General features: G+C 39.1%; 1 protein-coding gene across 2 annotated transcripts in view; it reads left to right on the forward strand.

Annotated features, from left to right (window-relative positions):
• Positions 1-16,076, forward strand: part of LOC118823411 (WD repeat containing planar cell polarity effector) — a 115,348-nt gene that overhangs the window by 61,852 nt on the left and 37,420 nt on the right. For both annotated transcript variants that reach the window (XR_005008527.1, XM_036592993.1), the window contains exon 9: positions 7,668-7,862. Coding sequence is in view for 1 of the 2 variants with exons in the window: in XM_036592993.1 (XP_036448886.1) it covers positions 7,668-7,862 (195 nt within the window). In the remaining variant the exon portion in view is untranslated. The remainder of the gene's footprint in view (positions 1-7,667; positions 7,863-16,076) is intronic.

Here is a 16,076-nt window from a genome sequence, read left to right on the forward strand (position 1 = left end):
GTGATCCAATATAAGGAGTAGTGATTAGGGCACAATTTATGTTTCCTGTAATAATGTCCTATGTAGTGCTCTAATGTCGGGAATAGTGATTAGGGCACCATTTACTTTCCCTATAATAACATCCTTTAAACTCCAATATTAGGAATAGTGATTAGAGCACCATTTGTGTTCTATATAATTACATCCATATAGTGCTCCAATGTAGGGTATAGTGATTAGGGCACCATTTATGTTCCCTATAATTACATCCTATGTAGTGCTCCAAGGTAGGGAATAGTAATTTCTATTATTATTTCTATATCTGTTTTCCAGTGTAGGGAATACTAATTAGGGGACCGTTTATGTTTCCTATAATAGTGTTCTGTATAGTGTTCTATATATCTATATGTCTATATCTAATAGTGTTGTGTGGAATCTGTTTCATGTTATTTTCTTGTTTTGTTTACTTTCTAAGTTTCAGTGACTGTGCGTTCCTAAAGTTTACAAAGGAAACAGATTTCCAACATCTATTTCTTTTTTTCCAACATGGGGAACAGTGACTAGAACACAGCGAGTGCACAGTATTTGAACAAGGCCTACATCTTTAATGCGAGATTATGAGCTGCAGCCTGAAATAACGTGTGTGTGCTTAACAGGTGAGTTTAGCGAAAGAAAGAGCGCCTGCGTTTGTTTCACCGCAGCTTATTTTCAACACACAGACACCGTAAGGGCCAGGGAGGTCAGAGGTCAAGTCCATCTCCTCTTGAGGGAAAACAGGTGCTCGTTCCCTCTTTTTTCTTCATTTCTTTCCTTTTTTTTTGTCCTTAGTCACCCTCTCTCACCCACTCGCCGAAACAATTTGCGCGTGTCTAAAAATTCGCAGCCGAATAACAGTCTCTTTGTGGAAAGGCATTAACCCCGTTTTTTTAAATGGGGCCCGAGCCAGAGTGTGATTTGGATGCGGCTGATTGGGGGCCGGGGACAATGCATTTATCGCATTACGGCCGGGCTTTGTGGCGGCGCGGGTATGAAAGCAATCTCTCCTGTGGTGAGTCTGGCTCCAACAGCACGGCTCTGATAAGGGGACCCCTCCCTAACCTCCACCCCCTACCCCCCCAACCAACCCACCCCTTTAACCCACCCCCCCAGACTCCCCCCTCCCTCCCCCACAGGAGGCCCCGTCCGCTGCCCGCTTCACTGGCCTAAGCCCGGGGCCTAATCCTCCTGAAAGTGGGTTTGATTATTGCTGACCGGCAAACGCAGGCGAAGATGGAGAAGTTTGGGGGAGAGAGAGAAGGAGAGATAGTGGGGAAGAGGGGGAGAACGAGATTAGAAATGTTTTTTTTCTGCTGTCGAACTACGATTTAGCCCTTTACCTTGTTGTTTATCAGCTGCTTATTTCTATTTAAAGGAATAGTTCAGTAAATTTTACACATACGTCACCCGTTATTGCCAAATGTAACCCAGTAGCCAAGACATGTTTGGTGTAGAAAATCTGCTACGAGGATAATGTAGCTAATAAGTAATGGAAGCTTATACTTTACCGAGTAGCATGGTGCTAACTGCAGGCCTAGTCTAATTCATGGGAATTGTGTCTAAACCAATATCTAATATTTTTATATACATATCTGTTGATATACATTATTATAAAACAGATAGTTCCTGTGCTAAAATCTGATTGGCTGAGCTCCATTCGAAGCCATTGTAAAGTCCATGATATACGCACATCTATGACCCATTCACAACAACTGTATTGTGTATTACTTTGCCACGGCACAAAAAAAACTTGTGCTGTTAATGGAATAATCTTTGAGTCTCATGCTGCTCACATGGACCACTGATGAAGAAAGAACCTGTTTTTGTTTAAACTGAGGGACTGGAGACTTATGTTTTCAACTAAAACTAGGCTGGTCAGCTAGCTAACAGGCTAAAAGAGCCAACAGCCTAAACAACTCCATCATTAATATCATAGGCTCGAATTAAAGCACTTACAATATGATTAACTGTAAACGGCAGTATAAAAGTCTAAAAATGTCACTTGAATGTCTTACACACTTCAAATGTCCGTGTTTCAGTCAGAAGTTGCGTCAAACCCAGGCTGAATCCCTAAGGGCTCCGTACTCCCTAGATAGTGTTCTAGCTATGAAAGTTTAGAAATTCCAAATCCAAATAGGGCATCATTTGTTAAGTGTGGATGAGTCCCAAATGTTTCTCAGCTGTATTTGCGCTGTCGATGTGCAGCACCCAGTATTTAAATTCCTATGTAGTGCACTATGTAGGGAGCAGGGAGCCATTTGAGATTCAGTCCCAGTGTGAGAAGAGGGTGTCGCTGGATTGGTGCTAAATAAGACTTGCGGTGGTAATTTGTAGACCAAAACGTACTTATAATAACGGATTTATTACAAAGACAAGACTTATAAGAACGCCATTCACGTGATAAAACCGCAGTAACGCACGGTCTCTTGTGGCTTATTGCTTTAAAATTGTACAGATTGGGACTAAATCTATTGGATTAGCATTGCAGAGAAATCTAACATATTTCTGTAGGTTTACAAATACAGTAAAATGTATGAAATGCAGATATTTTAGCGTTTTAATATCTGTCCGCTCTAAACATCCAACCGATTTTTTGAAAAGCAATTATCTGTTGATACTAGGGCTGAACGATGTGTGGAAAATATATAATTGAAGATTTTTCTAATATTGCCTCTGCGATTTAAATTGCAATGATTTTCTATAAATTAATGTTGAGACTTGTTTTTTTTTTGCCAAGAGGACCAGAATAGCCATTTTTTGAGGCTTGAGGTTTGATGCCAGACTGCCAGTAAGTTGTGGTTGTGATATCACAACACCTGAGAATTTGCTTGCCTCTGATTGGTCTAACTAATCTACAGGCAAGTTCTAGGTTATTATGTTAAATTTCCCCACTTAGAACTTAAGATGTTTTTGATAATGTAGGGTATAATTTTAAAAAATTGCAGCTCTTGCAATTTGAAAATTGCACTTTGCACTCTCTTAAATTGTGATTTGGATACAAAAATGATTAATATTTCAGTGCTAGTTGATACTGAAATGATACTGACACTGTATTAGATTATAATTTAGTGCCATCAAGTGGATTCCATCTCATATGGATAGTGTTTTACCAGAATATTCAGTCTGATATTTGGGTCTTCAGGCTTCTGATTGGCTGCTTCATGATTCCTCTGACTGTAACTATCCATCTTCTAGCTTTTCCTCTTTTACTTTCAGCTGCTCCCTGATGGTCTTTTCCAGTGAACTGCTTCTTCTCATAATGTGTCCAAAATAAAAGCTTCAGTTTGGTTATGTGGGCTTTGAGGCTTGGTTTGATCAAGAATCTGTTTTTCTTGCCATTCAAGATTCTCTCAAAAGTTCTAACAAACACCAAAGTTCAGAGGCTGCAGTATTTTTCCTGTCCTGCTTTATATTGTCCAGCTTTCTTGTCTATAAGAGCCACAGAAAATCCACCGCCTGGACAGTTTTGCTCTTTGCTTCTAGCGACAAATCAAGATGGTGCCCTTGTTAGAGAAAACGAGTCATAATTAAGAGATAGGATCTCATTAATGTGACAGAAAAGTCATATTTATGAAATAGGATGTCATTATTATCAGTTAGGAAGTCAAATATTGTGCGATATTTACTTATTAATATTAGATAAGAAGTCACAGTGAGATTCTAAGCTGCAATTATGAGATAGTCTCATTATTATGAGATAGCAAGTCATCATTATGAGATGCTGTCACAAGAATGACATACTAAGTCATAATTTTGAGATTATCTTGTTATTATGAGATAGCAAGTCATAAACATGAGATACTAAGTGATAGTTTTGAGATTATCCCATTATCATGAGATAGCAAATAATTATGAGATGCTATGCTAAAAATATGAGATACTAAGTCATGATTTCAAGATTATCTCATTATTATGAGATAGCAAGTCATAATTATCAGATGCTACATCATAATTGTGAGATACAAAGTCATATTTTTGTGATTATCTCATTAATATGAGATAGCAAGTCATAACTTTGAGATGCGGTGTTATAATTATGAGATACAAACTCTTCATTTTCACAATATCTCATTATTATGAGATAGCAAATCATAATTTTGGGATGCTGTGTTATAATTTTAGAAACTTTCTCCTTATGACTTTGTTTAAAATAAATGTTTGTTTTTTCAGTGGCAGAAACAGGCTTCGATAGTGTTCTGCGTATCGAGTGAGATGACCAGGATGTTTTTAAACGGAGAGTTTTTTGGTGGTTTATCTGCTCTTGATTCTTGATATGAACATAAATATAGAAATCACTTGTCTATTGTTGTAGAAATTTGTCTATTTTCAATGTGCTGCTGTTTTGTCAGTTTAAGAGTGAAGGGGACAGCGTTTTAATCACTATTTATCATTTTGATTACCATTAAAATGATTTGTGTTTTATTTAAATTTAAAATTATTGTGTTTATCAGTGTTTGAGTGTTTAAGAATTCTTGACCTTTTTCTCTTTCGAGCAAAAACAAAAGTGCACTTTGTGACATTTCCGTGGCCGAAATTGCGGCGCATCCCCAAAAACGTACATATTTTATACATTACATTACTTGTTGTCTAGTTTAGCTTCATAGTTCTGGTGCAGAACTAAAGAATCCAGCATGTCCTGGTTGGTGGACTACATTCAGAGTAAGGATGAAAATGTGTGCATTTGATTTCTGGCCAAACTATTCCTTTAACCCTTTATTGGTTTTCTGGGCCGTGCTTTATCTCACAGTTATTTCTGCTGCCTCCTATTTTTCCGTTTTCTATTTTGTTTCCCTCACACATGAATCTGTAAGCTATCCAGTGCCACCGCGTGCCCCGTCTACAGGCCCGAACGGGTGCTAATAAAAACGTCCCGCTTAAGCAGATCATCATAAGTCTAAATGAGGGAATAATGCAGGCTTTTCTGCAGCGGCAGGCCGGCGTGCGGCACGGCGGCGGTGAGGGGGAGCCTCTATTGTGCCGGGAATGGAGCAGATAAGGCCTTTATGACGGTGTGTATGGAGATGGGTTTTGCTGGAGAGGCTGAATAGACATGGCGGTGTGTACGAAGGCTGGATCACAGCAGCTGGACAATGCGGTCAGATATTCACAACACAGAGCGATGTCGCGGCATAAAGAGCTGTCAGATGCCCACGCCTCATCCTTTCAGCCAACCTCTCTTTATTTACCAGCTTCTATTTTTATAGCTGCTGAATGAGGGTTAATGTTTGTTACAGTGAATCGAGTGAAACGATTCGGTTTAATTTATTAGCTGCCGAGATAAATGAACTCTGGAGTGGGAAACATGAAGACCTCAGCGCTGGACTGAAGAGTGACCACTGTGGTTTTACTCTGCATTTTATTGATGTTACATAATCACTGAAATGTAATTGCTAGAGCTGCTAATTACTGTTAGAATAACCGATTGAAATTGGGGTTTAAAATAACTGAAACTAGATTTATAGCTACACACTTAAAAAAGATGGTTCCTCAGCTGTTCTTTAGTAAAAGCATTTAGAACCATGGGTTCTGTGTTCAGCCATTTCATGCTTAAATGGTTTTTCAGAGTGATGGTTCTTTGAAAATGGTTCTGTGTAGCACCAAAAAAGGCTTCTGCTATTGTGACATGGTCAACAATAGCAGAACCCTTTTGGTGCTATATAGAACCATACACAACACAACACAACAGCGAAGAACAATTCAAGCATGTAATGGTTCTATGTGGAAACCATGGTTCTATATAGAATGATTACCTTTATTACACTCTTAAAAAGAGATGTTTCTTCAAGGACTTTTTAGTAAAAGCATGTAGAACCAAGGGTTCTATGTTCAACAATTTCATGCTTAAATGGTTTTTAAGATTGATGAAGAATATGTTGCCTATGGTTTTTTGAAAATGGTTCTATGTAGCACCAAAAAGGATTTTGCTACTGTTACGATGTCAAGTGTGTGGCAATAGCAGAACCCTTTTTGGTGCTATATAGAACCATTTTCTATATGGAACCATATACAACACATTCTCTATCAATCTGAAGAACCATTTCACCACGCAAAGAACCATTTAAGCATAAAATGGTTCTAAATATATATAAACTATGGTTCTAAATAGAACCATTACTTTTATGGTTCTATAAAGCACAAAAAAGTGTTTTGCTATTGTTATGATGTCAAGTTTGTGGCAATAGCAGAACCTTTTTTGGCCACTCTTAAAGGTGGTTCTTCAAGTTGGAGAAAATGGTTGTATATAGAACCATGAACACTCAAAAAAAAGTTTGTATGATTAAAGGGTTCTTGGCATTGTAAAAAGGTTCTTCAGATTGATGGAGAATGTGCTGTAGATAGTTCTATATAGAACCTTTTCTGTATAGCACCAAAAAGCGTTCTTTTATCGTAACAAGCTTGACCTCATAACAATACAAGAACCCTTTTGGGTGCTATATAGAACCATTTAAAAAAAAATCTATATTGAACCATATACAATGAATTCTCCATCAGTCTGAAGAACCATTTCTTCAATTTCAGAGGGTTCAAACTCTTTTTAGTGCTGTATAGAACCCTTTTCAAAAAGGTTCTATATAGAACCATCTACAGCACATTTTCCATCAATCTGAAAAACATTTTTACGATGAAGAAGAATCCATTAATCATACAAAAAGTTTTACTTTGAGTGTTCATGTTTCTATATAGAACCATTTTCTTTATTAAAAAACTTTTAAGAGTGTATAGAACCATTTTCACTTAAGCATGAAATGGTTCTATTTAGAACCCATGGTACTAAATAGAACCATTGCCTTTACTAATATTGTTTTAAGTATATATATGAGTGAACAAAATAAGCCTCATCCGAATGTATGACCTCAGCAGGAGACGTTGTTCTTTACACCTACTATTATGCATCAATCCCCAGTGGAAGTATCTAGAACAGTGGTCACCAACCCTGGAGAGTCCTGCAGAGACTCGCTCCAACCACAGTCTGCTCTTGCTAACGAATATCTTCTGAAGTCCTTGATTGGCTGGATGTAGCGTTTGTACACATTTAGATGCAGGTTAGAACTAAACTCTGCAGGATGGTAGATCTCCACAAGGAGGGTGTTCTAGATTGTTCTTCCCCATTTACACTGCCAGCTCTTTTTGTTCAGTGATGTAAAGCGTCGCTACAAACATGTTCATGGTCTTCAGAACCAGTGATTTCATTGGGTTAGCCGTTCAGCTACTACCTGCTCTCCTAGCGCAAAGTAACCAATATCTGTGCAGACCACGGGAAGTCCGACCCTGGCCCAGCATCTCTAAACATGAGGCTCTTCATGAATACAGGCTACAGGCCGCGAGCTTGAATTTAGCTGGGCGCTAGCACCAGGAGATCTCATTAGCACTTTAGCCCACAGAGTGCGCAGACCCTCACCCCCAAACATCCTCGCAACACAGCACAACAAAGCTCCTGAAATTAATAATGAAACGAAATTCCCTTTAAGTAAAATCAACAACCTCCAGCCAAAAATAACAACAAGCGGAAAAAAATAGCCTGGAACCGAGTAGCTGTTTGGGGAAGCATTAGCAAGGCAGCTAATGTCTTATGCTGCGGCCTTATGCAGGCTATGTGTTATGAATGAATGCCGGTTCCGTTCCGCTCTGTTTCACTCCCGCTCTGTGCCCAGGTCTCGTCGGTGGAGCTGGCGGGCGGAGGTGGGCGCCGGACAGGCCGGCATGTGGCGCTGAGCCGGGCGCAGGACGTGGGCGTGTGCTGGTGGCCTGGTGGGCGTGAAGAGGTCTGGCCTTGGTCGCCGGTTCCCAGTGCGACAGAGCGGGCCAATCTGGTACTGCTGGGCTGCACGGACGGCTCGGGGCTTATGGTGAATATGCACACGTGCACATTATACATACATTATACAAATATCATTGACATTATATATATGCATTCATGCTGCTTGTTGTTATGTTACACACACACTCCTCCAGGGTGGACCTTTACGCTCGCTAAGCAAATGCCAGTGTTTGCTGACACAGGGAGCGAGTGAGAGAGAGAGAATGGTGTTTTCAAGACGTATGTAAACTTGGTGGTCTATTGATAAATAGGGCTTGACCTCTTAAATAATGTAGATGGTTATAATGATGTTCCTGCGATGCTCGAGTGATCAGGGCTGCAGGCACTTTTGCCTTTCTCACTATGCATTTCTCATAGCATGCACACCTAAACCACTGCCGATGGTACCATGCTGGACATTTGGTAACCAGAAATACCCTTTGACGAGATGGGATGTTCTTCATTAATTTTTATGCTCACGGTCTACTTTGAGCTCCACCTACAGTTTCCCACCCTTACATTATTTAGTTTCCAGTCAAAATGGCCGTCAAGTACAAGGGGATATTTCTTGAGCAGATTAGATAAGATCGTCCACCTGCATAACGAAGGAGAAAGTGAGAGGAAAATAAGTGAGAAACAAGAACAAGAGTTTTCAAGACTGTAGTTCAAAAAATGATACAAGTTGAAAAAAGAGACAGAGACAGTGGGGCTCCTAACAACCACCTGGAAGAGCTGGTAGACACCAAAACTGTCCCCATCAGATAAACAACACTTAAAGCTTTTATCTTTGAGAGAGAGGAGAAAATCAAACTGCTTCAGATCTGAAAACATCCACAGGTGTTTCTGTCCATCCTTCCACTGTGAGAAGATGACTCAGCGCTTTGGGTCTGAAAGGATGTGTAGCTGTCAAGAAGAACCTCACTGAGAAAAGGAGACACATCAAACAAAGGAGCTGAACAATGGACTGACCACCCCAGAGTCCAGACCTTAACATCACTGAATGTGTTTGGTTACTACAGAAAATGATCAACCAACTTTGAAGACTGAACTTTGGAGGTGTGTCTGCAGATTTCTTTGAGCAGCTCAAAAAGAGTAAAGGCAAAAAGTGGACACTGTAATTTTCAGATGTTTTCTGCTGTTTTTCTTGAAACTGAAAAATTAATAACTCATACTAAATGGCCATTTTGGCTGGACGGTACATTATATGATGGTAAACTATCTAGGTGTGCAGTAACAGACTGTAGTCCATCTGTTGCTGCAAAGTTTATGAGCCCTCTTTACCTCATTCCTCATTGAAGAAGGAGCACTGCAGGACCACTGCTGTCCAAATATTATTTGGTTTAGGGTTAGATCAGGTTGAGAGTGGACAATCCACTCAAAATACCCAGAACAGACCGTCTCGGTGGTCAGAAACTGTACACCAACAAGGCGGCACTACAATGAAGGGGCTTCTGATAAAGTGGCCAAATATCTCTCTGCCTCTATGTTTCTTATCTCCTGCCCTGGCTTTGGTCCAGTTCTCTGCTTTCAGAAGCAGGTCGGTGCAAATTAGCACTCATCGTTCAAAATTAGTGAGCGTTGCGCCTCTGCTTTTAAAACCCATCCAACCCCCTCAAACCCCCCACGAAGAGAAAAGAGCGGGACGGAAGCGTAACCAATCACAAACCACGAAAAACAAACAGCAGGAAAACAGCTAAAACGAATAAATAAATTTCAGCACGCTCCGTTTTGGAATGCGCTCCGTATTTATCTCCGGCCTTCACCTAGCTCGAATTTATTTCTTTTTCCTTTTTTTTCCCTCCCTCCCTCCCTCGTTTTTCCCCTTTCCCTACCACCCCCCCCACCCACCTCCCCTCCTCCCGTTAAAGAACATTAAAGCGTTTCTGGTCTGCATCATTTCTAATTAAAGTGTTTGTTGTCATTTTTGGATCCAGAGTGTGAAATCAAGCTAGCAGTTTTATGCGGGGAGCCGTGCGGCAAATCAAACGCGCACGCATCTCGCACACACACGCGCGGGCGCACGCACGCACACTTCAATCACTTCAAGCTCATATATATGTTCCTTTTGTTAACTTTGCTATCTGCATGCTAAGCCAATTTTCTACTTAGTCTCCAGCATTTAGAAGGGCGCTTTCTTTCCTTATGTGGTCTTAATTCCTACCCCTCTAAGATAAGCACTGCCAGGAGACGCACAAGGAAAACACACACACGCGCGCGCGCGCACATGCACGCACACTTATTTATGCAAACATTTAACATTTTTAATCATTTCCCCAGTTCCTGAAATTTGATAATTTAAATGGAAAACAGCAGTGGATGCAGGTTTATTTCTGAGCTTAGCCGTTTCGCTGGGGAAGGCTGTTTTCGCGCTAACTGTAAGATTGTTGTTGTTTTTCCTCTGTGAAAGTGGTTATCTCTCTAAAAACACTTCTCCCTTTGTTGGTTCGATCTCCGTTTCTGCTACGCTTTCCACGTTTCATATGTCCTTAGCCAAACAACAGTTGCCTTCGATTAGCCATGTTTGGTGCTTCTTCAGTTTTACACTGGAGCTATGAAGCTAATGTCGCTAAAAAGTAATGTGCACCAGTTAGCACTGTGCTAACTGCAGGCCTAAGTCATCACACTCAAACTGTGTGGATGTTCAGTGCTTTCTGAAAGACTTGCTTATGTGCTTTATGATACTGAGGCTAAAAACAGGGACAGAAGTCTGTTAGCATAGCTGAAAACACCAGCGGCCATGTTGACGCCTGACGTTTGTCTGTGCTTTAGTCCATTTTTGTAAAATACAGTGCGGACAGTCTTGATTATACAGTGTCCGCTGTTAGAAATAAAGGTTCTATGCAGGTACATTTATCATTCATCAAGGTACACACAGTGTAAATGTTCCCTCAAAGCTACAACAGTGGTTTTAACGTCCAATTGTGAACCTTAAATACGTTTTTCCCAGGTGAAACATTTTTTGTACCTTTTCATAACCGAATGTTTTAAAACTGAGCAATAAAATGAAAAGCCTGGAGACGAGACGGGGTGTGTGGAGTCAATACAACTTGGAAAGTATAATTTCAACGGATTATGGTTCAGTTATGTTCCCTGACTAAAGGTACTGAGATGTACTCTTGAGGGTTCCACCCCAGTGACAAGAGGGGTACAGCCCCAGCCCCAATGATTTAGCACCTTCAGTTAGCACCATGCTAATAGTTATGTACACTCTTACAAAGGATGGTTCTTCAAGGGTTCTTTAGTAAAGAAAATGGCTCTATAAAAAAACATGAACACTCAAAGAACGCTTTGCATGATTAAAGGGCTCTTCAGATTGTAGATGGTGTAGATGGTTCTTTATAGAACCTTTTTGATAAGGGTTCTATCGAGCACTCAGAAGTTGTTGCAAGCTTGACATCACAACAATAGCAGAACCCTTGAGGGTGCTATATAGAACCCGTTTCAAAAAGGTTCTATAAAGAACCATCTACAGCACATCAATCTGAAGAGCCCTTTAATCATGCAAAGGGTTCTTTGAGTGTTCCTTGTTCTGTATAGAACCATTTTCTTTGCTGAAAAACCCTTGAAGAACCATTTTTAAGAGTGTAGTGGAGAGCGAGTGCATTTTGCACATTTTTCAGAAAAAATGCCATTTTTATACAAGTTATGAAACTTTCTGGTACAAATGAAAAAGATTACCAGCACCTCCTGTCTAGAGAACAGTTTAGCCGAAAGCAGCATGAGTGTAACAGCGGTGTGAGCAAGTGACAATGAAAAAAACAAAACGCTCCCTTTATAATTTTTTAATTTTCTACGTTTCTATGTTCGACGTGTTGCGTCGCTCAGCCACTCAACCCCAAAACCCATTCAAATAGCTCATATATGGCAATGTGTGGAATTCAAATATATGACATATGTTAGCAAATGTGGATTTCCCTCAAATATGGACATATAAAGCAGATTATTTGAAATTGGCCATTTCCAAATATGAGACAATTTCAGCCATACACCAACATACAAACATACGTGTATAACACATACATTTAACAATATATGATTGTTCAATAAAACACTACCCATATACAGATGGCATATGTTATTCATATATTAGCATCAACATAAGGTTTTTTATGCACCTTCTTTGTTTCTTCCACATACTTTCTAATGAAGTAAATATTCATTTCCATTTCCAAAAAAGTTGGGACGCTGTGCAAAACGTTAATAAAAACAAAATGCAATGATGTGCACATGATTTAAACCCTATGTTTCATTGAAAATAGTACAAAGACAACAAATCAATTGTTGAAACTGAAAAATTTGACTGTTTTTTGGAAAAATATTTGCCCATTTTGAATTTGATGCCAACAACACGTTACAAAAAGTTGGAACCGGGCAACAAAAAGCTGGTAAAGCTGTTTAATGCTAAAAAAAACATCTGGTGGTTTATTGGCAACAGGTGCTGCCCTGCTGTAGAGTGACCTGAGCCTCACCACAAGCATTTCAATGCATGAATGTCCTGACATGTTGTGCAAATGACAAATAAACTTAAAACTAAATATATAAAAATGTGTGCATCAAAATACGTATGATTGGTGAAATTGACATTAATTTACATGATTTATACGATATTAGTAGTCTGCTTTTGATGAATCTGTGCACAGAAACTTGCATGCAATTGACTGATTTGAATTTAAGTACTGGGGGAAATGGATGTCTCACTGTTCACTCTTTAGGGAAGCACTGCCTTACTAACCCTGCCGTGTGGAGGCCGTACTTCAGCCTGGCTAGCTCTCACTGTGAGTCGTTACATGCTTCAGAATGGTGCTATACACTCACCAAGAAGGAGAATAAAGTAATATAGGTGTGAATTCTGTGACTTATACACAAACTCAACAATTGATAAACTCTCAGGATGAAAAAAGTCACTTTTATTCAGAATTTTGAGGAATTTTTGTCCAATTGCTGTCGAAATCTGTTGATTTTGCTATGGGGAAACAAGATGACTAAAAGCACATTCTACTTGAACCTGTTTATCTATATCAGTGTTATTTTACCCTGCATTGGGCCCTATTACAGTTGTGTGCAAAAGTTTGGGCACCTGGTCAAATTCCATGTTTTTTTTGTTTTTTTTAAGTAAAAATAAGTGAACACTATCTTTACAGAGAACACACATGCACTGCTACATTTTACTTCACAGTTACGTTTTTTTTTTTTTTGCTGAATTTAACATATTGGACTGGAGAGTGAAAGATACATTTTGAAACTTTAACTGCTTCAAAATGTTTACATATTCCTACAAAAAAGCAAGAAAAATGTTTCTATCATATGGGCCCTTAGTTATTTATCTGAAACGTGTACATGTTTAAAATGTCTTTTACCTTTACTTTACATACATATTTGTAATTATAACATTGGTGGGACACAAATGGGTGTGAAAATCGTGAAGATCGTGAAACCAGACACACGACTTCTTGATTATTCCTCAAAATAATCACCAGATTATTAATGTAATTGACAGTGGCAGCTTTAAAGGTGATGCAATCCCCCCAGACAGACTAGCTTTTTTAAGTGAAAGTAAGTGAACACTATCTTTACAGAGAACACACATGCACTTCTACATTTTACTTCACAGTTATGTTTTTTTTTTTCTGAATTTAACATATTGGAAGCAAAAATAAAGCATAAAATATGGCCTATACAAAAGTTATGGCTCATTTTATGTATTAAAATTCATCAAAACAAAACATTTCTTATTATTAATATTTAATATCTTAATATTTTTAATTAGAAAATCAACACAGCATATTTACACTGGAGGCGTTCAAACCTTTGCATATGACCGTAAGCTTCCACTACGTGCAGCTCCAGTGCAAAACTAAGAAAACTTCAGACTCCAGACATGTTTTGGCTGAACAGCTACGTTTGGGGTCTGTAGACCACTGTAAACCTGATTTTTCTCCAAAGTAGTTCTTTAAAGTGATAAAAATGATCCCCAAAGTACATTGGAGGATCCAGTTATAAAACAGATGCCTAAATGCGTTTCGTCACGAGAAAATTCTAAAACGAGTGAACCTTTTCCGCCGTTAACCCAGAACCCTGTGTCCGGATGGCAGGAATATTCATTATGAGTCGATTCGAGCAGGGTTCGGTGGGGTGGCTGACCCCCAGTGGAACGGCTGAGAGCGGCTGGATTTCACGCCACGGCAAACCGACAAGTATCTGTGTAGTTCACACTCTCTGGCTCCAGTCTGGGCCGAAGCTGCTGCCGCAGAACCTTCCATTCTGCCCTCATCATCATCTCTCTCCCTCACACATACTCTCTCACTCTCTTCCCCTCATCCCTCTCTCTCTCCCGCTCTCTGTCTCTCTCTCTGCTCTCTGAACTGGAAAATTGGCTCAAAAAGGGCCACCGCTGTGAACAAGGGCCGCCGCTCAGCTGGACTTGGCCGGGTTTATCTTTCAAGCTGCAAAAGAAAGTCCAGGGAAGAGAGGAGAAGACAAGAGAAGAATAGTTTTGACCAGTCACCGAAACCAATAACTAGCACAGACCTATTTGCCACGGTTACCTCTCTCTCTCGCTCGCTCGCACTCTCACTCCCTCTCGATCGCACCCCCTCACTCTCTGAGGTGCCGTTTGTCTTTGTGAAATTGAATCTGTCATTGTTTCAGCAGCAGCTGTGGGATTTAAGGAGGCTCACCCTGTGAAGACGTTAAATCTCTTTATGGAAGGCAGAGGAAAGGCTCTCAAAATGGCCCCGGCGTCAAAACGCAAACCAACCACTCCACTCAGCAACTCCCACTGTCGACTTTTTTTATTTTTGTTTGTTTGTTTGTTTTAGTGTCATCATGGCAAATTATTTGGTCAGAATCAGAATCACTCACACTTTAGCTGAACAACACAGCTAGTCTGTTTGGGGGGATTGCATCACCTTTAAAGCTGCCACTGTCAATTACATTAATAATCTGGTGATTATTTTGAGGAATAATCAAGAAGTCATGTGTCTGGTTTCACGATCTTCACGATTTTCACACCCATTTGTGTCCCACCAATGTTATATTTACAAATATGTATGTAAAGTACAGGTAAAAGACATTTTAAACATGTACATGTTTCAGGTCATGTAAAAATGAATTATGACCATTTTTGGTACATAAAACCACACAGATGTAATAAATGGATGTCGGGAGAAAAATAAAATACAATACAGGACATTGGCCATTGAAAACATTAATAAACTACACTTAAAAAACAGTATTTTTGCCTGTCCCAGCGAACTACAGCTACACTTTAGCTTGAAATATAACCATTAAAATACTTAGCAAATCATTATTTTTGCATTAATATGTGAAAGCACATATGCCTGAAACACACTTTTCCTTGAGTCATCTATTATAGGTTATGAACAATTTGTGCCCCATTATTTCTAGCCATTAAGAAATATTTCAAAAATTTGAAAAAAAGTTTTAAGCATTTTTAAGCATATTTTAAATTTCCTGAAGAACATGGGACAGTAAAAAATACGTTCTTTTTTCTTTGTTTTCAGTGACACACAAAGTCACTTTGAAAGTTAAACCCTGTTACCTAAAATATAGATTAAATGTAAATTATTTATTTTAAAAAAAGGAATTAGAATGTCCTTAACGTCCTCATGCCATGCTAATCACATTTTGCATATTTGATAATTCTGTGCCGTTACCTTAAACTCTGTTACTCATTAAAGCCATTATCATCAAAAATACCTCAGAAAAATGATGTTGTTCCTTAGATGGGTTAACACATTCACATTTTTGGAATATTTAAATCTTCTTGGATTTAAAACTGAAAGAATGAAATTGAATCATTAAGTTAGAAGGCCTAATTAAACCCCAGTCATGTAGTCACCTATGTACATAAGATGCATTTAATTTTACTTTATATACATGAAATTTATAACTACAAACATAAGTGCATTTGTGATATCCTGCTGGTGAGGGTTTCCTCTCTTTCAATGAAACACACAAAAGTGATTTTAGCTACCCCTTGTGGAGAATGCTCAGACTGCTGAACATGACTTTATAATGACCTCTTTCATCACTTAAATTGCATAGTAATCACTAAACCAGTTCATTAAGGATTTTAATCAATTAAATTTTTTTTGTTCAAATATATTCAGGTAATCATGACAGATCTGCTTAATATGGTGATACTTGAGGAGTTTGAGTCTAGAGTAAGGTGGTTGAGCATCATTTTGAAAACCATCCCTAGTTTTTGGGGCTACTACTGGTCAGGTGAATGCATTAGCAC

Source organism: Colossoma macropomum, unplaced genomic scaffold (assembly GCF_904425465.1).
Source record: "Colossoma macropomum unplaced genomic scaffold, Colossoma_macropomum, whole genome shotgun sequence".
Lineage (NCBI taxonomy): Eukaryota > Metazoa > Chordata > Actinopteri > Characiformes > Serrasalmidae > Colossoma > Colossoma macropomum.